This window comes from Papio anubis, chromosome 16 (genome assembly GCF_008728515.1).
Source record: "Papio anubis isolate 15944 chromosome 16, Panubis1.0, whole genome shotgun sequence".
NCBI lineage: Eukaryota > Metazoa > Chordata > Mammalia > Primates > Cercopithecidae > Papio > Papio anubis.
The window spans coordinates 21,040,470-21,068,094 of record NC_044991.1 but is presented as its reverse complement, the minus strand read 5'-3'; the positions used below and the strand labels follow the sequence as shown (position 1 = coordinate 21,068,094).

Below are 27,625 nucleotides of genomic sequence, written 5' to 3'. Positions count from 1 at the left end.
CAGTGACTTTTTCTTCACCCCCCGCAGATGGAGCGGCAGCGCCTCGCTCGAGAGAAGCAGATGAGGGAGGAGGCTGAACGCACGAGGGATGAGTTGGAGAGGAGGCTGCTGCAGATGAAAGAAGAAGCAACAATGGCCAACGAAGCACTGGTGATTTCTGAGGGGCCGGGGTTCCAGGAGGCTACCTGGGGGCTTCCTTGGCTTTTCTGGAGCTCGGCCTCCTGAAGACCATGAGTTAGCAGCGTTTGCTTTGAAAGACTTAATTTCAGCTTTAAAAAAAATCAGTGCCTTTTCTTTCCACCTGTGTTCGCAGAAGCAGATTTAGTTTGAGCTTATGTGCAGCCAAATTCCACTTTCACCACGAGGTTGCCTTTACAGCAGGGCTTCTCAGCCTGTGCACTACTGACATTTGGGGCTGACCATCCTTTGCTGTAGGCACTAGATCCCAGTAGCAGCACCTCACCCTCCATTTGTAACAATCCAAAACATCTTCAGACATTGCCGTATGTCTCTTTTTTTTTGAGAGACGGAGTCTTGCTCTGTTGCATAGGCTGGAGTGCACAGTGGCACGATCTTGGCTTACTGCAATCTTCGCCTCCCAGGTTCAAGCGATTCTCCTGCCTCAGTCTCCCGAGCAGCTGGGATTACAGTCACATGCCACCATGCCCAGCTAATTTTTGTATTTTTAGTAGAGACAAAGTTTCACCATGTTGGTCAGGCTGGTTTTGAATTCCTGACCTCGTGATCTGCCTGCCTCAACCTCCCAAAGTGCTATGATTATAGGTGTGAGCCACCGCGCCCAGCCATACTTTTTTTTTCTTCTGAGATGGAGTTTCGCTCTTGTTGCCCAAACTGGAGTGCAATGGCATGATCTCAGCTCACTGCAACCTCCACCTCCTGGGTTCAAGTGATTCTCCTGCCTCAGCCTCCTGAGTAGCTGGGATTACAGGCGCCTGCCACCACACCCGGCTCATTTTCTGTATTTTTAGTAGAAATGGGTTTTCACCATGTTAGCCAGACTGGTCTTGAACTCCTGACCTCAGGTGATCCGTCCGCTTTGGCCTCCCAAAGAGCTGGGATTATAGGCGTGAGCCACCGTGCCCGGCCTGCCACATGTCTCCTGCAGGGGGCAAAAAGCTCCTCTGGTTCGAACCACTGATTTAAAGGGAAAGAGCAGAGTTTAAGTTGTTTTTCTCCACATGCAGCAGAAGCCTGGGCTGAAGTGGGTACTCAGAGAAGGTGCTCTTGTTACTCCCCATGGGTGCAGCCCAAAGGACCCTTCTGAAAAGCTGGGGAATGGGGCTTGTCATCTCTTGTCAGAGAGTCATGGAGGGCACTCAGCAGCAGGACCCCAGGAGTCCGAGACTCTGGTTTGTCGCATCTCAGTGTTCAAGGCAGATCTGGGCGGGAGAATAACACATGATCCGGCTTCAGCTAAGAGCACCGTGCCCTCCAGATGCGGTCTGAGGAGACAGCCGACCTTTTGGCTGAAAAGGCCCAGATCACTGAGGAGGAGGCAAAACTTCTGGCCCAGAAGGCCGCAGAGGCTGAGCAGGAAATGCAACGCATCAAGGCCACAGCCATTCGCACGGAGGAGGAGAAGCGCCTGATGGAGCAGAAGGTGCTGGAAGCCGAGGTGCTGGCACTGAAGATGGCTGAGGAGTCAGAGAGGAGGTGAGGGGGCACTGGGCACCAGACTGGTGAGGAGGCTGGCGAAGGGCCGCACACCAGCCTTCCCTGAGGCTGAGCTCTACAGCAGCTGTCCTCAAGCTGCTTCCCCATCTTCTGGGCGGGGGGAGGCTCCTCCTTGGCTGATGGTGACTGGTGCTTCATCCATTTTGGGGTTGGCGCTACTGGTTGGGCACAGGAACTCAGTTCTCCTGCTAGGTGGGCCCCTCTGTTGTGTCTCTTTGATAAGTCCCTGTCTCTCTGATGGCCGTATGTACAGGAAAACCCCTGAGCATATCCACAGACCGCTTTCAGCTAAAGAGATGTGAGGAGGCTCTTTGTGCATAAAAAAACCAAAAACAAAACGTGGTTCTTTTCTGCTTTCGTTCGGTGGGTCTGCAGGAGAACAGCAGCTGCTCACCTTTAAAGGGGAACTAGTGCCTGCATTCCCCAGCCTTCCTTGGCACATGGGGAAGGGGGGCTAGGATGGTCTCTGTGACTGGGACGTCCCACTCATGGCCAGGTTGAAGGATGTTCTGTACTTTTGTCTGTACTTTTGTCTGTACTTTTGAAAGACTATCATAGGCCTGTAGCCTTCAGATAAACACTGACACATTCCCTGCAGCTTTTGGCTCTGTTGATTTGGAGCACTTGAATTTGGCTTTTAGCTACCAAGGTGCAGTCACTACAGTTTTCCTCACCACTCTTTGCATGTTGTTCTGGGAATATGGTTCCCTTTTGCCTGCCCTGCTTCAGGCCCCTTGCTGTATGCGGGTCACACTCGCTGTGCGTGGTGCAGGTCGGGCCAGGCCTCACATGCCGTGTCCACCCTGAGCCCCATAGGGTGACGATCTGCACCAGGGTGCGGGTGCCCTCAGTGACGGGGCTCATCTTCCTGCTGGAGAAAGTGGGCACAAGGCCCACCAGTGTTTTATCCAGAGGCTGTGAAGATGCAGTTCTCGTATATTCTGCCCTTTGTGATCCAATATAAGAACTTTGATCCTCTGGGCTCTTCCTTTGCCCAGCTCACTCTCACCCAAAAACAAAGCAGAGAAAGCTGCTGGTGCCCCCTCCAGCTCCTCCGTCTCCTGGCTGTAGAAGGTCTGGTTTCTCTCAGTTTTCCTGCTCTTCCAGTTTAGATTTACCAGCTCAAATGCAAAATCTCAGGAATGTTGTCCTTGCTTTGTAAGTTCTGATTTCATGTAAATGTCCCTGTCTCACTGTCCTTTTTCACTTCTTCAGGTGCCATCCTCAGGGTTAGGCCAGGTCCCTCCTCTGCCGGGGTGGTGTGGGGTCTTTTCCCACCACCTGCCCTCTTCTGTGAAGCTGACATCTCATCCTTTCCTTGCAGGGCCAAAGAGGCAGATCAGCTGAAGCAGGACCTGCAGGAAGCACGCGAGGCAGAGCGAAGAGCCAAGCAGAAGCTCCTGGAGATTGCCACCAAGCCCACTTACCCGGTGAGCCTGGGGGGCCACCAGCTGGGGCCACCTTAGTCCTGGTGGGTGATGTTCTCTTTCCTCCCAGCCCTTCAGTTCATCTGGCGGTGCCTTCAGGGTGACCATTCAAGCAAACACATGGCAGGATGAGAGATGCAGAGAGCCTGCAGTTAGGGACCAGGTAGAACATCCTGGTCTGCCATTTGGCTTTGGACTAGTTAATTGTCTCTTTGGTTGCCTGGATAACAGGCAACAGGGGCTTTTCCAGCTCTGGAATGTTTTTCTTGTTCTAAGTAATATAGTCCCAAATTATCCTCAAGTGAATTTGCTCTCTTGCCTCTTAATGCTGAGCTGAATGTAATCTTCAACTATCAGTATATACCATATATCATAATTATAGTTCTGGGAAGGGATTGGCTGTACACCTCAGAGTGAATTACTGCCATGCAAGAACGAGCAGCCACTCTCAGTTTGGGGACACAGAGGCAGACTTCCATTAAATGGGGTCACAAAATGAATAGAAACCTCTTTCCCTCCTTTCTTCTGTGCATTCAGTTTGGCATTTTATTTATTTATTTATTTTTGCGTATTTGTTCAGTATCCACGTAGTGCCACACAGTTGGAAGTCTCTGTCCTGACAGGTGTTCTCAGGGTGCACAGGTGCCTAGAGGAGGAGGACACAGCCCAGCCTGGAGGGGCAGGAGAGGCTCAATATGGTGTCTACACTGATGCTTGAAGGGGGAGCAGGAAGTAGCCAGGTAGAGAAGAGAACATAGGGTATTTAGGGTGTGTGCACAGATGCACACACATGGCCCAGACTCACACACAGCACAGTCATCTACATGGCACATCCATACACACAGCACAGACACACACATGTACCCATACATATATTCATGCACATGGCACATCCACATACACAGCACGGACACACACACGTACCCATACTTACATTCAAGCACATGGTACAGGCACATACATGACCCAGATGCACACAGGGCACCAGAGCCACAAGCTGCCCAGGGTTTGAGGTGGGGAAAACGTAAGCAGTTTGCTGTTGCTGTATATCCTGGTTCTCTGTTACTATGTAACAACCCACCCAAGCCAACGGTGTGGCCGAAAGAACCCTTTATTATACCTCTGGTGGCTTGTTGGGTTGACTGGGCCAGACAGAGATCCTTGCTGGGGATCTCTCTGGTGGTCACAGTCAGATGGTAGCTGGGACTGGAGTCGTCTGAGCACTCAGCTGGGCTGAACACCTGAGATGTGTGTTTTGTTTTTATTTTTTATTTTGTTTATTATTATTATTATTTTTTGAGAGAGAGAGAGTTTTATTTACTCTGTCACCCAGGCTGGAATGCAGTGGCAGAATCTCGGCTCACTGCAACCTCCGCCTGGTAGGCTCAAGCCATCCTCCCGCCCCAGTCTCCTGAGTAGCTGGGACCACAGGCATGTGCCACCACGCCCAGCTAATTTTTTTTTTTTTTTTGGTAGGGACAGGGTTTTGCCATATTGCCCCAGCTGGTCTCAAACTTCAGAGCTTAAGTGATCTGCCTGCCTCAGCTTCCCAAAGTGCTGGGATTATAGGCATGAGCCACTGTGCCCAACCTCTATGTGTTGTTTTTAAAATATACACTGGAGCAAAGCTTATACACTGCTGTAACTGCTCTCTCCTCTTAGCAGTCAATCCTGGAGGAGATCATCCATATCAGCTTTTTAATCATGTTTTGTTGTGTGGATGGATTGCAGTTCATTTAACCAGTCCCTCACGGATGAGTATTTAGTCTGTTTTCTTTTGCAATTTTGAACAAAATGGCACTGAATATCCCTGAACACAAATCTTGACACACACAAGTGAATATATTGGTAGAATAAATTCTAATAATAGAACCGTGGGGTCAAATTTTCAATTTTGATACTCTTCAAAGAAGTTGTACCAGTTCATGCTCTCACTGATGGTGCAGCAACTAGTACTGGTTTTTGCTGGAAATTTTTATGAAGTATAACATACATGTAGAGAAGTGCCCAGATTACAACTGTACAGCTTGAAGAATTTTCACAAACTGAACATACCTATGTACCCAGCACCCAGATCAGAAAACAGGACATCCCTGGCACCCCAGGAGCTGTCTCTCAGCACCCTTGCAGACTCAGTCTGCCTCAGGCCTTGAGAATGTCTCAAATGAATGTTCCAAGCCTCTGCTCTTTCCCAGACAGTGTCCTAGACTCAGTACGGGATCCAAGGATGAAAAAGAGGCAGATTGTTTGCAGGAAACTTGCAAATAGTAGAAAGAAGATACAGCCAAAAAGAAATCTTTTACAGGGTGGAATTGCAGAAGAACCATTAGAGAACTGTAAACACAGCATTAAGGGACAGTAAAGAAAAGGGTTGCCGACTGGCTGGGAGGGGCTAGAAAGGCTTTGGTGAGAGATCATGGTGTTTGAGAAGGGCCTTGAAAGAGCGATGGAGCATAGGGAGGAGAAATGGGATAGGCAGGGGTACAGAGATGGGAAGGCAGTAGTCCAGGGGTTAATAAACAATACTGACTGTGACTTAGTAGGGCAAATAGTAGGAGAAGCCAGGGAGCTAGATTGGGGCCCTCTTTAGATGACCCTTTGTTCTGGGATGAAAGTCAGAAACAAAAAACAAAAAAAACTACACCACCTCTGCTTCAAGACCTACTCCGGTTCCATTGTCCAATCCCAAGCCCCTTGGTGGGCAGGTGAAGCCCTTTGTGGTGGTGCCCATCTCCCACCCCACCTCTCCACACTGTATGGCAGACTCCTGGCACCCTCGCTGGGCAGTGCCCCACCCATTGCCATACCTCCCACCTGGCAAACTTTCTCGTGGCACTGTCTTGGATCCCAGCAAAAGCAGCATCTCTTCTAGCCTCTGTTCGCTCCCTGGCTACAGTGTTTACCTTTTTTAACAGTGATGATCTGTGAACACATCTATTTCCTGAACAAAACTTTCAACTGCTCAAAGCCAAGGATGCTGTCTTGTTTTCTGCATCTCCAGCCCCTCTCACAGGGCCCGGGAGTTTCCTAAATGAAAAAGCGAGTGGGAGTTTGTGTTTGATTCAGCTGAGCGTGAAGAACGGTTAGAGATTTGAGGGGTGAGGGATGATTTTCCTGGATTTGTAGTCTTTGGTATTGTTCACCTGGCAGTGGCAAATGTGGAGGGACTGAAGTGGAGGGGCTCATAGTGGCATTGGGAGGTAGGACCTGAGTTGTGCCTATCGCCGCTGTGGCTGCTGGAGGATCAGTTGTCAACACAGTAGCGCCCCTCTGTTCTTGTATGACCCAAGCTCCTAATCCGAAATTTCTCATTAATAGCCCATGAACCCAATTCCAGCACCGTTGCCTCCTGACATACCAAGCTTCAGCCTCATTGGTGACAGCCTGTCTTTCGACTTCAAGGATACTGACATGAAGCGACTTTCCATGGAGATAGAGAAAGAAAAGTATGTAGCCCCCTGTGCCCTGCTGTGGGCAGCCATGAACCAGAGTGAGTGATTGGGGCCTTGGGAAGCTGGGGCAGAGGTGAGGGGTTGCTGAAACAGCCTGTCGTTAGCTCCTACAAAGGTTTGCTCTGCTCTTACCTGCTGGAGGAAGAATTTCCTTAATTGGAAATTAAGGGACAACAGATCAGCATTCATTCTGAATGAATAAAAATAACACTTGACTAGTGACCTGGAGTTTATGATGGCTCTAAACCTCACCTAAAGTGTAGGTCTGGGTTGTTAGCATCTCTGAGTCAGTTCAACTGCTGTTATACTACTGGACTGTAGTCGCCTCCTAGTTGAGTTTTCCAGTGACTGGGATCTACGGTGGTTCCCTTGTCTAGAACAAAGAAAGATTAGAGAAGAGACTCAGGCTCAAGGCTAAGGAAAGCTGACAGCTGGTGGGGCCACTTTGCTGCAGTGGATGGCACTGGGCAGGGCCCCAGCATGGCCTGATCATGGCAGCTTTTGCTGAACTGCCCTCCATCTTCCCTTTATGGTGGGTAGAAGTGGATCAGAGATGGAAAGGAAAGGATCCCCACTGCAGAGGAAGTCTAAGCAAGGGCCCCTAGTTCCCAGAGCTAGTGGTAAGTTGGTTAACTGCCACTGCTTGCCGGAGGACAACCACAGCAGCTACCATGCATTGAGTGCCTGTGTGTCAGGGTTTTTGGCTTTTGTCTCATTTAATTCCTACTAACTGACAAACATCAAACTGACATCAAAGGTAGGTTTTCATGTTCCCATTTTATAAGGGAGAATTCAGATTTAGAGAGTTTAGTGAACTCCCCCAGCATCACACAGCTGATGCAGAGGAGCCCCTGGGTTGAAACCCCTCACCCATCTGACTCTGCAGCCCATGTGCTTTTACCAAGGGTAGTATCCTCAGGAAAAACCTTTGGGGAAAGTGTCTCCATGGAGTCCTGTATGGGCAACCACAATCCAGGCTGTTTTTCTTTGGGCTTTCACATTGAGGGTATAGCTAAGTAGCCAGTGAACCAGAGCCTCTAGCTGTCATATCTGCTGTCCATGTTCCTTTCACCATTATCCAGACATATATATTTATGTGGTTGGGATCGGGGATCAGGGTGAAGCTATTCTGCTATTTTATAGTTTGTATTTTGTTACTATCTTAGTTTGTTTTGGCTACTGTAACAAAATACCAGTGGCTAGGTAGCTTATAAACAACAGAAATTTATTTCTTGGCCAGGCACAGTGGCTCATGCCTATAACTCCAGCACTTTGGGAGTCCAAGGCAGGCAGATCGCTTGAGCCAGGAGTTCAAGACCAGCCTGGGCAACATGGCGAAACCCCATTTCTACTAAAAATACAAAAATTAGCTGGGTGTGGTGGCACATGCCTGTGGTCCCAGCTACTCGGGAGGCTGAGGCAGGAGGATTGCTTGAGCCTGGAAGGCAGAGGTTGCAGTGAGCCCAGATCATACCACTGCACTCCAGCCCAGGCAACAGAGAGACACCCTGTCTCAAAAAAAAAAAAAAAAGAAAGAAAGTAAAAGAAAAGGAAAGAAAGAAATTGATTTCTCACAGTTTGGGAGGCTGGAAAGGCCAAGATCAAGGCACGGGCAGAGGTGGAGTCTGGTGAGGGCATTCTTCCTGGTTCATAGTCAGCCCTTGTCGCTGTGTGCCCACCCAGTGGAAGGGATGAAGGGTCTCTCTGGAGTCTCTTTTATAAGGGCACTAATCCCATTCATGAGGCTCTACCCTCATGACTTCCCAAAGGCCCCATCTCCTGACGCCTGTGGTTTTTTTTTTTTTTTTTTGAGACAGAGTCTCGCTCTGTTGCCCAAGCTGGAGTGCAGTGGTGCGATCTCAGCACACTGTAACCTCTGCCTCCTGGGTTCAAGCGATTCTCCTGCCTCAGCCTCCTGAGTAGCTGGGATTACCGGCCCATGCTACCACGCCCAGCTAACTTTTGTATTTTTAGTAGAGACAGGGTTTCACCATATTGGTCAGGCTGGTCTCAAACTTCTGACCTCATGGTCCGCCCACCTTGGCCTCCCAAAGTGCTGGGATTACAGGCATGAGCCACCACGCCCAGCTGGCAATTAGGTTTCGACATATGAATTTTGAAGACACGAACATTCAGACCATAGCACTTCTTACCCTTGCACATATTGGCAGAGTCTCTGTACTAACCATGGCAATCCCTATGGAATGTTTTTGGTATTTGTATTGCACGGTTTTTCTGGCCATGCCTTGTAGTTGGACGCTTTGTGGGTGGTTTCCAGACTTCCACCATCATAGATGCTGTCACTCAGTGTGTCTGTTCTCAGGTGAGGGTAGGGATCTTTTCTTCCTTGCGTTGGGTGAGCTTCTGAGTGAGCTTCTGTCATCTTTAGATGAAGTCTCAGAACAAGTGGGACTGTGGATGTGGCCTATCAAAAGAGATCACGTGAAGCTGGGCGCTGTGGCTTGTGCCTGTAATCCCAGCACTTTGAGGCCAGGGGTTCAAAGCCAGCCTGGGGAGCATAGCAAGATCCTATCAAAAAAAATGAGTTTACTTGAATTACTGCTCCAAGAAGGGTTGAGACAAGGAGATTGTTCTGGGTTCCCAGGAAGCTTGTTTCATGTATTTTTTTTTTTTTTTGGTGCAGAACGAAAAGCTGTCTGTGACAGCTAGTATTTGTAGAGCCCCCTATGAGAATTTACCAAGGACTTTTCTACTCTTTCTTTTTCTTTTTCTTCTTCTTCTTCTTTTTTTTTTAAATAGAGGCAGAATCTCACTATGTTTCCCAAGCTGGTCTCCAACTCCTGGGCTCAAGCAATCCTCCTGCCTCAGCCACCCAAAGTACTGGGATTACAGGTGGAGCCACCATGCCTGGCCTCCACTTTTTTTAAATTTAATCCTGACCACAGCCCTGTGATCATTATCCCAATTTTAATGATGAGGAAACATTCATAGCACTTAAGTGACCAGCCTAAGCTCCACGGCCTGTGAGTGGCCAAGTAAAGATGTGAACCTCAGGCCTCAAACCCTAGATCCTGCACCAAGCAGCTTGTGGGCCACAGAGCACCTGAGCCGTGTCTCACTGTCGCCCAAGCCCTGATGCATGATACCCTCTTGCCGGCAGAGTGGAATACATGGAAAAGAGCAAGCATCTGCAGGAGCAGCTCAATGAACTCAAGACAGAAATCGAGGCCTTGAAACTGAAAGAGAGGGAGACGGCTCTGGATATTCTGCACAATGAGAACTCCGACAGGGGTGGCAGCAGCAAGCACAATACCATTAAAAAGGTACCCAGGGTCTCTTTCTTGTATTTTGCTGGTCAGGACCATCATTAATGAAATATGAGGTTGGCATCTGGTTTTCTCAGTAGCCAAGTCACTAGACTGTTAGCATCTTTTGTATGTACTTAGTTGAGGAAATTTTTAAACTTATGCCAGGAAGGGAATGTAATCTGCCAGTGACTAGGAACCCATTGGCTGGATGGCAGTTGAGCTTGTGTTAAAAGCTCTGACATAATGAACCCCTGTTACACAGGGGTTTTGATTCATCATTTAGCAGTAAAGCATAAAGCCCTTTTAAGCCAAGGGGTGTTATGCCCAGGGAGCTGCCTTACTTTATGAGAAAGCAGAATGAAATGGAGGCTATTGAGAATGGACTTTCCCTCTAGTCTTGTTGTGTCTTTAAGTGGCAAGGACTATAACACCAAACTGAATTTTTAACTTTTTTCATACTTAAAAGGAAGTGTCTAGGAGAGAACCTCTTTGTTTTGAAAGAGAAGACTTTATTATGTTGCATATGGTTTCATATCTTTCTCTATTGGTATTTTGAGCTTTCAGCATTGTTGAGTTTCAGAAGCTAAATTTCATACTAATTATCAGCCCAAGAGTATACCTCTTTCATTTGGGCCAAGCAGAAGGGTCCTCTCTTGCCAAATAATGCTCTGCTCTTAACTGATAGCCCAGGATCAGGTTAACACCTATAAAATAGGTGTTATTAAGATAAAACTGGGCTGGGCGTGGTGGCTCACGCCTGTAATCCCAGCACTTTGGGAGGCCGAAGCGGGTGGATCACGAGGTCAGGAGATCGAGACCATCCTGGCTAACACGGTGGAACTCCGCCTCTACTAAAAATACAAAAAAATTAGCCAGGCGTGGTGGCGGGCGCCTGTAGTCCCAGCTACTCGGGAGGCTGAGGCAGGAGAATGGCGTGAACCTGGGAGGTGGAGCTTGCAGTGAGCCGAGATTGTGTGACTGCACTCCAGTCTGGGAGACACAGCGAGACTCTGTCTCAAAAAAAAGATAAAACTGTCCATTGACTTTAGGTGATACTGATGCAGTTAATTTTTTACTCTTTACCTCAGTCTTTAAAATGGGCTTCCAGTTTTACGGACTGTCTCTGTTTTTAGTGGTTAAGCTGTATCTGAAAACTCCAGGGGATCTGTTTCTACCTGCCATCGTTACTGGGTACAGCAGGCAGCCCTGACTTTTACCTCTCGATTCCAGTCAGAACTGGCACTGGGTAGAGAATTCCTTTTAATAGTGCAACCTAGAAGGAAAGGCATTTCCACATTCCACATTCTTCTTTTCTCTGGCTTCTGTAATTTACCAGGCTTCCCTTCCAAAACAAAATTATTAAATAGTAAAGAGAAGTTCAAGGGAGGCCTCAGCCATTAAGGAAAGAGGTAAAACAATGACTGAGCCAGTGAGCCAGTCAGCCCTTAAATGAACTGCCTTAGACACCCATCTCACCCCTTACCCCCAGCCTTGTCATCTGGGTCCCCGGAACAGTCTCACTATTTCCACTGCGGCTGCAATGAGCAGGGCCTTCAGCCACAGAAACCTGCAGTGTGAAAGCTGGAGAGACCCCGTTCCAAGCCATTAAAACAAGATCACTCGTCACGATTTCAGGCCTATCCAAGCATTTTGCAGATAGCACTTATGGCATTGTTGATATCACAGGGTATGTTTTTGTTTTTCTTCATTTTATTTTGCTGGTTTAGCCTCAAGCCCAAGGCAGAAGACCTATCTGCATTTGAGCCCTCAAAGTAGGTTGTTCCCAGGTACTCTCTCTGTGGTGATGGCACTGCCCTCTGTGATACTAACCCGTGCATGAGCTTGCCTGTCTCTGTCCTCAGGCCACACTGAGCCCTTACGAGGGCAGGTGGTGCCTGGGTACTGGCCGCAGCATGCTTTGAGTCTAAAAGCAGGCACCCGCCCTGTGGAGCCAGACCAGCCTCCAGGGCCCCAGAAGACTGCCTCGTTCCGAAGAGCATGTCATGGGGCTGTAGGACCGGCCGTTCTTCCCATCTCGTGTCATTGTTGGGCTGGGGAAGGTTATGGCTTCTTGTCCAGTCAGGTGTGTCTATAAGTCCTTTGTCTTGGTGGCATACTCCTAGCATGGAAATGGGGTCAATCTGGGCACTTTTGAGACTGGTGTCTGTAACTCGAGATCAAGACCTTTTACGCGGTGACAGCCTCTCAAGACCCATGGTCACTCCTGGCAGCTTCTGGTCGTGGGGCGAAGGGGTTGCCTGTGCTGGCTCATTTTCCTTTAGAGCTTTCCCTTTCTGTACATAGCCCTTTTCCTTTCAAATAAAGCAAACCAGAGCACAGGGGTCTGATTTGTGAGTCCACGGGGAGTGGACTGTCTGTTCGTCCGTGCTCAGCCGCCTCTGCTTCAGCTTCCACTCCACAGGCTGAGCAGAGATGTGGTCAGAGTGAACTCACATTGGAACAGTACAGTCATGGCACCCCGGAGAGGAGCGGTCACTGGTTGCTGAATGAATTAACTGAATGTTTGCTGCTTTTCTCCTGCAACAGTTTGTTATTCTTCCAGCATGCCTAGGCAGTAGAGAGAATGTATTTTGCCCAATAATAAAATGACATCCTGCCTCTACTTCTCACCTAATCCCCAGTAGTACCCGTGCCAACAAGCTCCACACCACCCGACAGCAGCGTAGCATGTGTCCATTGGAGTCTTCCCCGCAGTTTCTGCTCATAGAGTAGAATAAGCTAATTGGAACCTTCCTACCAAAAAGAGGTCTGGCATAAGATAGATCCTACTTGTGGTCGTTATCCCATCAAGAGAGGGATGACAGCCTCAAGAGAGGTCAGCTGTTAAAGTCCCTGATAGATCTTATTAAAAGGTACACTTGAGCCATCAGTGGTTCCAAGAATCCATGACATGAACCCTGTTTTGTATGTGACACTTTCATTTAGCGGGCTCCTGTTTCTTCAGCTTTCATACCCATGTTGGCATTGATACCCTGATACAGAACAGTCCGTGCTCTGAGCAGGGCAGTTATGGCCAGCTTTGTCATGGGCAGGCCAGCTCACAGCACCCAGAGCAGCCAGGTGGACCCACCTTGGTTTACTGAACTTTTTGTAACCACGAGGGCAAGCAGAAAACCCCGCTGCATTTCACCCAGTGCTGCCAGGTGTTCCCTCCATGGGAAGGTGCTGCTCAGCCCGAATGTGATTTCCTCTTTCTTCCTTCTATAATGATGCAGAGTGCTGAAATTCTTCAGGGTCCTGATTCTGACTGTCATTTCACACTGAGCTTTTACTGCAGACAAAAGAAGTTTCATTTTTAGTTAAATTTGCACTGCTCCTAGGACATACATGGATGCATTTATTTATTCATTCATTTTAATGTCTTGATGTGAACTTGTTTTTAAAGCAGGCTGCCAGGCAGTTAATCAAACACTCGGGTTAATCAAGGGTTAATAAAAGCATGGACTTGATGTTTAATATGACAAGCGTTCTCTCAGCATCACTAGATTAAATAGTGCTGCACTACTAAATTTTGCTGCACATGAAGTTCAGTGCACGTTCCATTTTCTAGACTTTGGCAGTCCCTGTGGTCAGTGACCGGGACTGATGAGCAGCCACATGCCTGCACTAGGGTGGCTCTGGGGTGGTGCATGCTGCAGTCTGGCTGGCACAAGCCTAGCTGAAGAGAAGTGCTGCTTTAGGCTTGGATGTGGGAATATCTAGATGTCAAGGGCAGAACTCCATCTAGAATGCCTGGGGATGAGATGCAAAAGCTGGTAGTGAATGGAACAGTTTCCAGTGTCCAAAAGCTCACTAATCTGGGATCAAACCAGCCTGCATTGATGTTAGTTTTATTTTGTTTTGAGACACAATCTCCCTCTGTCGCTGGTACGTTCTTGGCTCACTGCAACCTCCACCTCCCAGGCTCAAGTGATCCTCCTGCCTCAGCCTCCCAAGTAGCTGAGACTACTAATTTTTGTATTTTTTGTAGAGATGGGTTTTCACCATGTTGCCCAGGCCGGTCTTGAACTCCTGAGCTCAACCGATCTGTCCAACTCTGCCTCCCAGAGTGCTGGGATTATAAAAGTGAGCCACCGTGCCTGGCCTCTTTTGTTTTTAATGAGGTTTTTTGTTTGTTTTGTTTTGTTGAGACAGGATCTCACTCTGTCACCCACATTGGTGACAGCCTCAACCTCCTGGGCTCAAGCGATCCTCCCACCTCAGCCTCCCAAGTAGCTGGGACTACAGGCATTTACCACTACGCTTGACTGATTTTTTAATTTTTATTTTTGTAAAGATGGGTTTCGCCATGTTGTCCAGGCTGGTCTCGAACTCCTAAGCTCAAGTGGATCTTCCCACCACAGCCTCCCAAAATGCTGGGATTACACACATGAGCCATCTTGCCCGGCCATTGTATTTGTCCTCGCTTTCAGTACTCTTCTGCCTCACTGAGAGGTCTCAGAGTCTGCTGTGTGATTTCAGCAGTACCCATGGGGGCTGTGTAACATTGAAGCTAATTCAAGGAGTTTGCCCTTAGGTTATGAAGGGTTACCACATTCCCTCAGGAATGCTGAGCGGCCATCCAGTCGGATTAACCGAGGTTCCTACTTCTCTGCCACTTCCTTTTTCTATAATTCTTTTTTTTTTTTTTTTTTTTTGAGACGGAGTCTCACTCTGTCGCCCAGGCTGGAGTGCAGTGGCACAATCTCGGCTCACTGCAAGCTCCGCCTCCTGGGTTCAGGCCATTCTCCTGCCTCAGCCTCCCGAGTAGCTGGGACTACAGGCGCCCGCCCCTGCGCCCGGCTAATTTTTTTCTATTTTTAGTAGAGACGGAGTTTCACCATGGTCTCGATCTCCTGACCTTGTGATCCGCCCGCCTCAGCCTCCCAAAGTGCTGGGATTACAGGCGTGAGCCACCGCGCCCGGCCTTCTATAATTCTTATGCTCGCTCGCTCTCTCTCTCTCTCTTTTTTTTTTAATTATACTTTAAGTTCTAGGGTACATGTGCACAACGTGCAGGCTTGTTACATATGTATACATGCAGCCATAAAAAAGGATGAATTCTTACTCTCTCAAGGCACAGTGTCCTCACCTTCAAAAGGTGAATAAAAATAGTCTTTGCCCCCAGGACTGTTGTGAGGGATAAATGAGAGAATGTGCATGAAACACTCAGTGCACAGTCAGAGCTCAGTAAGGGGTTAAAACTCTGAAAAGGGAAAATCTGCTTGTGATCCTGCAGCAAAGGGCGAAGGACAGCATGTGGGCCACACCGCCAAATCTAGGTACACAGCTTGTGCTAGGCATATTCATTCATTGTATTAATTGCTACGTGGCTGGAAGTAAAAACTTTTAAAAAGCCATAATTGGCCAGGCACAGTGGCTCACACCTATAATCCCAGCACTTTGGGAGGCCGAGGCAGGTGAATCACCTGAGGTTGGGAGTTCGAGACCATCCTGACCAACATAGAGAAACCCCATCTCTACCCAAAATACAAAATTTGCCGGGTGTGGTGGCGCATGCCTGTAAACCCAGCTACTTGGGAGGCGGAGGCAGGAGAATCGCTTGAACCTGGGAGGTGGAGGTTGTGGTGAGCCAAGATCATGCCATTGCACTCCAGCCTGGGCAACAAGAGCAAGACTCTGTCTCAAAAATAAATAAATAAATAAATAGCCATAATTAACTTCACTGGTTCCTTGTAATATTTGACTTGGGTTTGCAAGGATATATTTTTCTCCTCTTGCTAATCTTAACTTCCTATATTTCCATTTTTCCCAATTGATGATCAGTACAACTAGTTTGGCATTTGCATCTGAGTCAGAGCAGTGCTAGCGATCAGAAGCCACCCTAGGGAACCTGGAATTGTTTCATTCTCAGCGGGAGCGACACGTGTCCTGGCATCTGAGCCTTCCAAGTGAGGGGAATGAGTCTGGCAGTCAGGCTGGGGTTGGGGGACACAGGGTGCCTTGAGCCTGACTTTTGTGCCTTCAGAGCCACAGTGCTAATGATGGGAGTGGTGGCTTGGTGTGGCATAACTGTACCACCACAGCTTGAAGGTAAAATGCAGTCTTGGAATATATACATTCAGGGTCTTTCTTTCATCCTTTCTCAAAAGAGGGGTTTCAGTCTCCCGATCCTGAGCTGGTCTGAGTGCCAGCAAACAAAGTCATCACTTTTGTGCCTGTGGTCTCCCAGGGAGCACAGGATTTCCAAGGAAATTGATGGATGAGAAATCATGGGGGTGGTAGAGCTTAGAAAGCTTATTTCATTAGTAAATGGTTTGAACCGTCAAGGTCCAGCTGTGGTTTCCACTGATGGAGGAACAGGAAGAAGAGGAGCCTTGACATTTATCTCAAGCGCCAGCAGCTTCTCTTGGATCAGGAAGACATAAAAGTCCAATGTCATCTTCAATTTGTGCGGGCTCCCCTTGGAGTTGCAGAGCCGGTGAAGTGAAGTAGAACAGTTAAAAAAAACACCCGGGGAAGTGATAAATCACAGAGAGAAATTGCATATGCGGGAAAGGCGTCTCCCACAATTAAAACAAGTGGCTAGAGCCTCCCTGGCGACCTCTGGTCTGCACTGCCAGCCCTGAAGATGGCTGCTAAATTACTTAAGTTTAATAGGTAGTTAATATAGCCAACCCTCCTTATGACCCCAGTGGGCCGAATGGCTCTGCTTGCTCTAGGAACTGGGTGTTGTATGGGTAGAGCATCCTTGGCCTTGACATAAAAGGTAGCATACTGGCTCGCCAGCCCCGAACCTTTCCTTTCTTGTTGCTGGAGCAAGGCAGGGGTGAGAGGGGGAAGGAAAGAAAAAGGAGTGGGGAGTGGGGTGGGTAGCAAGCATTAACAGGGAGCAGTAGCAGCACCAGATGTGGGCGTAGCACACTGCGAAGAAATTGCAGAGGCCATCCGAATTCTTCCTCTCCAGTTCCTGGCTCTGTGGAAGCCCAGGGAAGGCTTTAGGAACTGTGGGCTGTTCTTAGTGCTCCTCCCGGCTGGGACACCTTGAGCTCATCCCTGAAGGCCACTCCTACCACTCTCACACACTGAGTTCCTGGTTTCTCGTAACTGTTGAGAGCTTAGTTTTCTTGCTTGTTTCTGGTAGCTCTAGATAGAAGAACTATCAGCCTCTTTTCCAAAAGTCTACAAGCCAATCCTCTTTTTGGTTAAGAGACTTTACCTGGTCAAGCAGTTATTCTTTGGGAGGTGTTGAAGAGCCTACAAACCTGCCTTGCCTGCCTAGGTATTTTACGACCATTTGGAAGTGCCTGAGGATATTACCAGGCCTTATCTGATGCAGTAAAACATCCCGTTTGGCCCCTGGGCACTGAAGATATGTTTCAGTGCAGCTCTCCTCCGCACCGGATTTGTTGCTGCAACAGTGGGAGGGAAGAGCCGGATGCAAACTCATTCTTCGAGCCGAGGTTCTGTTCTCATGATCCTTGCCATTCTGTTCTCATGATCCTTGCCGTGATTTCTCTTTTGATGTTGGCAATTTAAAAATGACATCAGTCTATCTGGACCTTTTTCCTAAGGCTCTTGCTCAGATCACTCAGTAGATAGCCGCCACCTGCCCAGTAAGGTGAATCAGGCCCATTAGGCCATTTGTCGGGGGAAGGAACGGAGGAGCAGCGGAGGGCCCCGCCGGCGCCACAGGGCAGCCTGCAAAGCAGGCAGACAGATTTCCAGGCAGCTTCTGCTGCTTTGGGTCCCTCAGGGATTAATGCACAAAAAAGGCCCCTTGGGTATTCAGTGGCAGATTTCTCTTGAGAGCAGATAAAGTCGCTAATACCACATTGGATTTGTTCATTGGGGTGGACTTGGCCTTTCATTCCACCTCTGTGTAGGATAAGTGTATGGATAGTGCTCCCACTGTGCACATCACTAGATGGCATTTGGGTGCAAACTGTCCCTAGCAAGACTGCAGAAAGGCTTGATCTGGGATGTGGTGGCTCATGCCTGTAATCCCAGCACTTTGGGAGGCCGAGGCGGGCGGATCACGAGGTCAAGAGATCAAGACCATCCTGGCCAACATGGTGAAACCCCGTTTCTACTAAAAATACAAAAATTAGCTGGGCATGGTGGCACGCGCCTGTAGTCCCAGCTACTCAGGAGGCTGAGACAGGAGAATTGCTTGAACCTGGGAGGCAGAGGTTGCAGTGAGCCGAGATCGCGCCACTGCAGTCCTGCCTGGCAACAGAGTGAGACTCCGTCTCAAAAAAAAGAAAAAGAAAAAGAAAGTCTTGATCTGGCCACTTAGTACAGCCATCCGCCTTCACTGGCCCTTCCTCTTGGCTCATTTGGAAGGGGGAAGGTTTCCCACACCCCAAACCAAAGATTCTTTTGGAATTTGCTGCTACTGGATTCAGCTGTCACCTTTCTGCTCCGACTCTGCTTTCTCCCCATGGATCCGCGTGCCAGAGGATCTGCACGTCCTTTTGTGTCTACACCCTCCCCCGCTCCTTCGTTTTCAATATGTAGTAGTGGAGAGGAAGTATAACATGATTTTAGGGCTCACATTTCAATTGCACTGCATTTTTATGGGACAAGCAGAGACCCACCACCTGGAGTTATTAGGTTAGTATCTAAAATGGGTTCAGCGCTGTGAGTCTTATTGTTTAAAATGAATGAGATGGTCCCCTCCTGCCTTCTTTTCTCCTCCCTTGGGATGAGTGGATTGAGGCAAGGCCCCCAGAGACGAGCTGAAGGAATCCTGGTGCTCTGATTAGTTTTGTTCCCCAGCTTAATTGTACAGCTTCCTTTCTCTCACCACTGATAGCCGAAGTGGCTCTGTGTCTCCCCCCACTTTCCCTTGCTTTAGGAACAAGATGATCACAATGCAGCCTTGTGAATCAATTTTCTCTCTGTGCTGATGAAAGTGTAATTCATTCTTAATCAAGCAGGCTTGCTGCTGCAGGCTCCGTGCCGGAATACATTTAGTTACCCTCCCATCACTTTGGGAAACGATCCCCCAAAAGGACTTTTAGAGGAGAGCTGGAAGGAGAGTTGGCCGTGCGCCTCGTACTGTGGTTTTCCAGCAGGGGGCACTCTCAGGAATGATGCTGGCGGAGGCTTTGTAGCTGGAAGCCTTCCGCTGCTGGCAGGGCAGCAGGGGAATGTTTGTCTCAGGTGCCTTCCAGGCTTGCTTTCTCCAGACCCTGGGGCCATTTCTCAGGAGTACCTTAATGGGCCACCCAAAATCCTCAGGTAGCAGTGAGGAGGAACAGTTGAAGATGCAGATTGCATGCCTGGGTTAGAGAGTGCCGGCCGGGTACCAGGTTCTTTTAGCCAGCCTCCTCTGTCTTTTTAAGTAGACAGATGTGTCTCCTGAATCTGAACTTGTTTAGAGCGGGTGAATGTGCCTGTTTTTGTCACACCACACACAATTTGGGGAGTGTAAGGAGGCCCAGCTCTGCCAGAGTGGAACTCTCCTAAGTTCTCCCCTGCCCTCTCACAGCCTGCTGGCTGTCACAAACAGCTGGCAGTTTTATGGACAAGTGGGCAGGGGGAAAGGGACTCTGCCGGGGCTGAGGGGCTGAGTCTCGATGTTGGGCAGGAAGGAAAAGCTAGGCGCCAACAAGTGGATCAGAGTGGGGATGTGAAGATGAACAGTCAGATAGCAATAAAGCCTCAGAGATCCGCCCCAGAGAAAGAAAAGGAAGTTTGTCTCCTCAGAATGGAATTGGATTAGTGACAGACTTGAGCAGCCGGTTCAATCTAGAGAGAACTTAATTCCTCCTGTGTTATTCACACGGCTAATTCTAATCAGATGTGAAGAGACAGCTGGAGGAGAGCAGCGGGTCAGCCCATGCCTGGTGCGGAGGCTTCATGTTCTTGTAGGCATCTTCAGGGAACTGGCAGGAGTGCTTTGGGTTGGAGATTCTGAGCAGGGCCCTTGGGTGTATAGCCTGCCCAGGGAGCAGGGCCCTGCTGCGGGACTCCCATGGTTGGACCTCGTCTAGATTCAGTGAGAGTTCTGAAGGACAGTGCATGGCAGATGTCACTGGTCACATTCACCAGAGCTTGGCCCACTTGTCTTCAGAAGGATTCAAAGGCAGTTGACCAGACTTGGCAGGTCCCAGACTGGTGCAGCCACTGTCTTGGAGACCCTGGTTGTACACCCTGAGGTGCTTCTGCTTTGTTACTTGCTGAAAGCTGGAGACCTCTTCTCTCTGGATAACCTTCAAGATACTCATTGTGCATGCGAGGAATTCCCCGCCCTCGTGGGGGACTCCACTCTCCAGGCAGGCAAGGATGGGCGAGGGGTGGGCTGTTGCTGGACTGCCAAAGGGAGCATGGGCATTTTTGTTTGGAATTCAGGGTGGGGATGGGACTCATCAGAGTGGCTTCAGTGCTCAACTCACAGTGCAACATAGGGCAAGGTGAAGGCCTTCGTGGGAGGCCTCTTCTGGCTCTAGCAAGCAGGTGTTGCTGGGCAGTGTAGAGGGACCCAGGCTGGTTGCTGAGCAGGAAGATGTACCTAACACTGGTGGGCCCGCACACCTTAGGGTATGAGAGCATCGCAGGGGAACCAGGAAACTTGTTCGCTGGTTTTCATGTGTTTAAAAAGAAGACTCGGAGGCAGAGTTTATTTTACGAAGGGCTAGCTTTTTGCCATTTCTTCTGAGCTTTTGCCTTTTCCTTTATGAATACTTCCTGCCTGTGGGTGTACTGTAAATGTGACAGCCAGTGAGCTTTCTAGAAGCAGCAGATGGTGAAAGATCCACAGGTGAGGAGCCTGCCCACTGGAGGGGCGAGACAGTGCCCAGGCAGGGCGTGCAGGTGGCAGAGCTGTTTGTGTGCCCGGCAGGGAGGCTTCCCAAGCTCTCTGTAGAAAAACTCCTGCCTGAGGGCAAATGGCTCCCCTGAGCCTCTACCTGCAGGAAAGAAAGCCAAGGGCTCTCCTCGTCTCACTGCCTGCCTTCCTTACCTGCTTGGAGGAGGGCATCCTGGTGTCTGAGATAAAGGATACTGCCGAGGCGGAAGCAGAGCCATGGGGGTGGCTGGGAGGGCCACTCCAGCAGGAGGGAGGAGCACTGTGCAGTAAATTCTGACTCCGGGGTTCCTGTGGGGACTGAAACCCATAGTAACTGCACAGTGAGGGTAAAGGGTGGGGTGGCAGCAGCCAGGTCTGTCTGAGGAGCAAGCAGCAGTGGCCAAAGGCTCCCAGGGCCCTCGGGCAGCAGCCCTTGCTGACCAGTGCAGCCAGGTCATGGCTGCCTCCAGCTGGTGGGTCTGCCTTTCCCTCTGACCACCTCAGTGCCTTCTGGAAGACTGCGGCTCTCTGTCCTGCCCAGTGGCTGTGGTGCCTTCCTACTTCTGTGTGCGCAGACTGATGTCCCTCTCTACCTTTACTTGTGGCTGAGGCGAGGCTCCTGCTCTTGCAAAATAAGAGGTGGGGCTGAGGTGCTGCAGTGCAGCTGGGGTGGGGCTCAGGAAGCAGCCCGCCCACCCGAGAGCACGCTGCATCCTAATAAGCACATGCTTGAGTCACTGGAATCTGGTGCTGCTGGCACTGCCAGAACCCTCCCCTGGCACCTCGAGGGGACAGCCAGCATGCTCCTCTGGTGGAGGATCCAGGAATTCTTGGAGCCAACATTGCACAAATGGGCAGGAGCCTCTCAAGTCCCCCACAACCTGGGCTCCCTGCCTGGGGAAGTGGCCAGGCTTCATGGGGCATCACTTGGCCCGCCTGGTAGGCGTGGAGGCCAGTGCCATACATGACCTTGCTATTGCCTGCACCCCTTCTTAACGAGCATCCTGCTCCCCGCTGGAAGGAGAGGAGCCAGGGCTGGGGAGGGGAGAAGCGTGATGCTGCTATTAGCAATAACAGCTGTCGAATTACCACCATGCGCCAGGCGCAGTGCTGAGCGCATCACACACGGTTCCCAATTCCTCTGCCTGTCACCCCATGAGGAAGGGGCTGCCATCACGCCCGATTCACAGTGAGGAACTGAGGCCAGAGGGGAGCAAATGACCTGCCCAGGGCCACACAGCTGGTCAGTGGCCCAGGCAGCTGACTATGCCTGTGTCTGACTCAAAGTGGCTGTTCTTTTCAGAAACCTGAGCGGAGACACTGGGCTCACATGCTTTCATTTAAACCCTCTCCCATTTTTGCCCCAGTAGTTATCTGGCAGCTAAAGCTCTTCCTCCTTTTTTCCCCAGTGACCATTCTGATTCCCATTATCACAGGGCACATAACTCCTGGCCCTTCTCCTCCCGATTACATTTAGGGAGAAGCCCATCCTGACGCAGCTCCCTTCTAGAGGGAGTTCCATTTAGGCAAAAAAGGGCTCTCCATTCCCATCAGAACCAGGCTTTCCAAAGGACTCTGAAATTGGTTCCGCTGAAGAAAGCAGCTGAGCTGCCTCCCCACATTCCGCTTGTTAGTCGGGAACTTCAAGGCCAAAAGATTTGGCAGGATTTAAAGAGTCGCTCTCAAGCTGTCTCATTCTGAGCACACTAGTGCTGTCTTCTGATGGTGAAGTGGTCGGTTTGGAATTTCCCTCCCTTGCCCTTTATGGAGCCGCCGATAGTACTGAGGACTCTTCACATGCAGACTCGAGGGGTCGAGAGAATGAGCCAGACCATCTTGCCTGCCCCATGGCAACCTCCAGAGAAAGGAGGCTCAGAGAGGTCAAGGGTGTCCACAGTGAGCTGGTGATGGCAGAGAGTGAGCTCTCAGACCTTCTCAGCCCTGTGTGGAGCTCTTGCCTCTCCTGCGCACCTCAGTTTAGTTTTCGTCATAGCCCATGTCCTGGTCTCTTAACAAACATTGTTTGAACTCCTGATCGGCACACAGCACTAAGCCAGATATTTGGGGGATATGAAGATGAATGGTACGGACTCCCTGCCCTCCACCCCTGCACTCCTGTGGGAAGTCCCGGAGCTGGAAATGGAACACAGTCACATCCAAGGCATTGATTTCAGGAGTCAGCAGAGAGCAGGGAATAGGGAGAGTGCTGGCTCCAGATGCTTCTGTCCAGGGAGATGCTGGGAAGTGGCCCAGAGTCAGGGGCTTAGGAGGTTGCAAACTTCACCATGCCAAGAGCTCAGTCCCTGATCCACCCCATCCCCTTCCACATCTCCCTGACTGTCCTTTACATTTGCTGGGCAGAATGCCGCCCACGTGCACCATTCTTCCCTGCCTACACCAGCCACACTGAGAAAGGCGTTGCCTCCAGCTCGTGGAGAGAAACCCCTTCTCAGCTGCCAGGTCATGCGTAAGTTTGCTTCGGGACCACCTGGGAAACCAGGAGTAGAATGGGTAAACTCTTCCTCATCTGCCACAGGCCTGCCTTGCCTGAGGCCACGTCACCTTACCGCAGCCATGTTGCCAGGGCATGAGGACTAAGATGCTCACCCTGCCAAGCCCCGCAGACAGCACACCACAGAGGTGGCTCAGGGACCTTGGTAGATGGGAATGTGAGAATCTATTAAAATAGCCAGGGATCTCCGGTCCTCTGTCAAGAGGCAATGCTGACGGCTTTTTCCTGATGGTGTGCCTCTGCCCACCAGCCTTCCCTTTGCACGTCCTTATTTGTCACCTCCTAATTTGAATTATTGGGCAAATCTGGCCGCTTATTTGGGACTGACCACCAACTTCTTGAGCATCTATTTGAACAGGCTTCCCTTTTGCTCCCAACCACCTTTGAGGTGAGTCCAAGTGGCAGGACAGGACCCTGTTTGACAGAGCAGAGGTCTCGTGCCCTCTCAAATTCTTCTCTGCTTTCTTACAGCTCACCTTGCAGAGCGCCAAGTCTCGAGTGGCCTTCTTTGAAGAGCTCTAGCAGGTGACCCAGCCACCCCAGGACCTGCCACTTCTCCTGCTCCTGGGACCGCGGGATGGACCAGATACCAAGAGAGCCATCCATAGGGAGCTGGCTGGGGGTTTCCGTGGGAGCTCCAGAACTTTCCCCAGCTGAGTGAAGAGCCCAGCCCCTCTTATGTGCAATTGCCTTGAACTACGACCCTGTAGAGATTTCTCTCATGGGATTCTAGTTCTCTGACCTGAGTCTTTGTTTTAAGAAGTATTTGTCTTCCTTTGTCTAATGTGGGATTCCTGACTCCCTTCGTCCAAGGCACCCTGGTGTGTGTGTGTCTTGCACTCCAGAGCTGACCTCCACTGCCCAGCCTGGGAAGTCATTGTGGGGAGTGAGATACTGAAGCCCTGAGAGGCCAGTGCCAGCATCCCCACCCTGCCCAGGGTTCCGGAACATTCATTCCCCCACGGGTGAGGAACTGTCATGCAGCGAAGCAGCCCAGCCCAGCGGATCCCAGGCCCAGCACGCCTGCCGGCTTCTCATCTTTAGGGAGCCCGCCCAGAGCTCGTGATGAGCAAGGGCTGGGTCCCCGCCAGGCACCCCGAGGCGGCGCTCTGGCTGGCAGCTGGTGGGGAATAGGCAGGGCAGCTGTGGCTAGGGAGAGACTTTAGGCAGAAGCTGTGATGCAGGCTGACTGCCAGCCGAGGGGCTGGGTAGTGCCGTGCGGGAGCTGATGGTACAGGGCACTCTCTGTCCCCCTCCGGCCACAGTAGACCAGGGTCCGAGAGGCAGGCAGGAGCCACTCACGTCTTCCCCATTGCCCAAAGCCCATAGACACCCCTGCCTGTGTGGGGCTGGGGCACTCCCTGGTCATACTGTAGTCAGCACCCGTAACCCGGCTATGACCAGGGATCCATAAGCCCTGTGGCTCTGCAGGTGCTGCTTCTCGCTGACCCAGACTCCGAGCTCCACCGGCCCAGTCTGCACGGCCCCTCTGCTTCACCTTCCCTCCTGGCCACGTGCCAGTGGCCACAGGCCACTTCCCAACCCACTGTTGTACCCAGGCCTCACTTTGTTGTTGCCCTTGTCCCTCTTCGGACCCTGAATTTTCTATTCCCTGGGGGCCAGCAAGGGCCATTTGTGTTCCTCCCAGCACAGGCCTGATGCAGGTGTCCACCCACAGGTGGCACTCACCTAGGCTGTCACAGGACCCACCTCCATGCCAGGCAGCAGAGGGCCACAGAACCACCCCACGGCTCACTCCCTGGGCTGGGGCCACCTTCTTGCCCTTTCTTTCTTTCTTTTTTTCTGAGATGGAGTCTCGCTCTATCACCCAGGTTGGAGTGTGGTGGCGTAATCTCGGCTCACTGCAACCTCCACCTCCTGAGTTCAAGCAATTCTCCTGCCTCAGCCTCCCAAGTAGCTGGGACTACAGGCATGCACCACCACACTTGGCTAATGTTTTGTATTGTTAGTAGAGACGGGGTTTTGCCATGTTAGCTAGGCTGGTCTCAAAACTCAAACCTGGGCTTACAGGCGTGAGCCACCACACCCTGCCCCTTCTTGTCCTTTCATTTCTCCATGACTGATGTTGCTGTGGCCATCCAGGGCCCTTGAGATCCTTCCAGTTTGGCTGTTATGCAAAGCAGGTGATTTGTCTTAATCAGATAAAAGATGCTTAGTAACTGGAGGCTATGGGGGCCTTGAGATTTTTGGAGAGCAGAGGTGGTCTCTGGCAATTCCGTCTGGTTTTGAGAAACTGAGCGGCTCACAGAGATCCTGTCTTCTTCCCACTATCAGGCTGACCTAACGGGGTCGGGCTGCTCAGCACCTGCTTGGGCCACCTTGCCCCAAGGAAACCAGCCCTGGGTGCCGCACAGCCACTTAGGGTCTGCAGGGTGGGACTGCAGACCTAGAGCGCAAGTGTGGATGTTGTGGCCCTGTGGCTTCTCCTAGTCTGGCCCAGCTAGGAGCAGAAGCTTCAGGCGTTTGTAAAGTGAGGTCTGGCTCTGTCTCCTCAGTTTTTTGTTTTTTTTTTCCGTTTCTGTTTTTTTTTTGAGATGGAGTCTTTCTCTGTCGCCCAGGCTGGAGTGCAGTGGCGCAGTCTCAGCTCACTGCAACCTCCGTCTCCCAGGTACAAGAGATTCTCCTGCCTCAGCCTCACGAGTAGCTGGCATTACAGGTGTGTGCCACCACACCTGTCTAATTTTTGTGTTTTTAGTAGAGACGGGGTTTCGCCATGTTAGCCAGACTGGTCTGGAATTCCTGACCTCAGGTGATCCGCCCGCCCCGGCTTCCCAAAGTTCTGAGATTATAGGCGTGAGCCACCATGCCTGGCCTCTTCTCAGTCTTGAAGCCCATCCCTGGATTTCCACCGGGAGTTACTTTCCTCCTGACCTGTAAATTTGTTCTTTAACAATGGCTACAGGCGGGAGCATATGGTGGTTTATAAAAACACTGTTGGGCTTTGTTTCCTTCTTTAACTGCCGTGTGTACTTCTGAAGTCTGGGAAGTGCCAAGCCATGCGGCCTCAAGGGAGCTGGCTGGTGTTTGAGCTGTGGCAGAAGCACCTGGGGCTCCAGGGAGCAGGCTGGGGACTGTAGGACCTTGCTCAGCCAGGAGCACTTCCCCCTTCTTGAGGCAGGAATCCGAGGTGCCTCCCCACAGATGGAGAAGGTGGAGAGGCGGATGGGCCTCAGGAGCGTCCCAAGCCCCAGCAGCAGGAGAAAGAATGAAAGAGATGCCTTGTTTTCAGAGACTGGTTCCTGTGGCTGGGATGACTGCATCTTTTTTTTTTTTTTTTTTTGAGACAGAGTTTTTGCTCTTGTTGCCCTGGCTGGAGTGCAATGGCACGATCTTAGCTCACCACAACCTCCACCTCCCAGATTCAAGTGATTCTCCTGCCTCAGCCTCCCAAGTAGCTGGGATTACAGGTACGCACCTCCACGTCTGGCAAATTTTGTATTTTTCGTAGAGATGGGATTTCTCCATGTTGGTCAGGCTGGTCTCAAACTCCCAACCTCAGGTGATCCGCCTGCCTCGGCCTCCCAAAGTGCTAGGATTATAGGCCTGAGCCACTGCACTCGGCCAGACTGCGTCCTTTTTAAGCAAACGTTTTAGGGCCTGGGAGCTTGTCAAGTAAGGAAGTCTCAAGCCCACAGAGCAGCGTCCTGGCCACGGTAATTTCATTATGAGCGCTTCTGCCTAGGCAGAAGCCCCACGGCACTGGGATCATTCATGAGGTCACTGCCCAGCTCATGATGTCCATGAAGCTGCCCTGTTGGCTGGTAGCCGTGTACAGCTGTGCGGCACAGACGGCTTCATTCATCCTGATTGAGGCCCCACCTCAGCCACAGCAGTCCCCCCGACCTGTGTTGTCCACCCTGTTATTCATGTACCTGCCAGGCCCTGCTAGACAGCACCCTGTGGCATTACATAACACTTCTTGAGTGGCTGTGTCTTGTAATTTTAGGGACAGGTTTCTCTCTTTCCCTCTCTTTTTTTTTTTCAAGAGCCCAGAGACTGACAACCAGCTGCAGTGTCTAAGTGTTCCTCACTGACAGGGTGGGGCCTCGCCACCCCTGGAGGGAGCAGCCTTGGCAGGGAGACAGCCTGGCCCAGTGACCCTGGGCCCAAGCCAGCCCCTCCAGGGCTTTCAGGGAAGCGCCATCCATTTTCAAAGATGTCAGACGTCACTTCTTCCTGTAGGGCCCGAGTCCTGCCTCCTGTCAGGGCCAGACCATGGAAGGCTATTTTCTATTCTGGGGAACTATTGTAATTTAAATGATTGTTTTAATAAAAATTCTAAGCTGGAAAATACTTGCCTTGGGCTTCCTCAGTTTGCCTGTTGCTCAGGCCATTGAGGCGTCAAGAATGCGGCTGGGTGGTGGGGCCGTCTTGTGGTTTTGTGGAGAAACGAGCCCGCTGCTGTCCCTGACTGCTCGGGCCTTCACCTCTGGCCCCTTGTCTTTGGTGGCAAAAGAATCACCTCCTTCCACAACACCCCTATTGACACCTTT

The 27,625-nt window shown here is 50.7% G+C and overlaps 1 protein-coding gene across 5 annotated transcripts in view; it reads left to right on the top strand.

Moving 5' to 3' along the window:
• The window catches only part of NF2 (neurofibromin 2), a 101,125-nt gene extending 73,702 nt beyond the window's left edge, over nt 1–27,423 (top strand). For 2 of the 5 annotated variants that reach the window (XM_009217048.4, XM_003905393.5), the window contains 6 exons: nt 28–150; nt 1,457–1,674; nt 3,020–3,125; nt 6,441–6,568; nt 9,696–9,858; nt 23,583–27,423. In XM_009217048.4, coding sequence (XP_009215312.1) covers nt 28–150; nt 1,457–1,674; nt 3,020–3,125; nt 6,441–6,568; nt 9,696–9,858; nt 23,583–23,633 — 789 coding nt within the window. In that variant the 3' untranslated portion in view covers nt 23,634–27,423. Of the gene's footprint in view, nt 1–27; nt 151–1,456; nt 1,675–3,019; nt 3,126–6,440; nt 6,569–9,695; nt 9,859–11,570; nt 11,631–23,582 lie in introns of all 5 variants that reach the window. The other 3 variants (XM_003905394.5, XM_009217047.4, XM_009217049.4) reach the window with 3 other exon arrangements.
• Nucleotides 27,424–27,625: the final 202 nt, after the last annotated feature.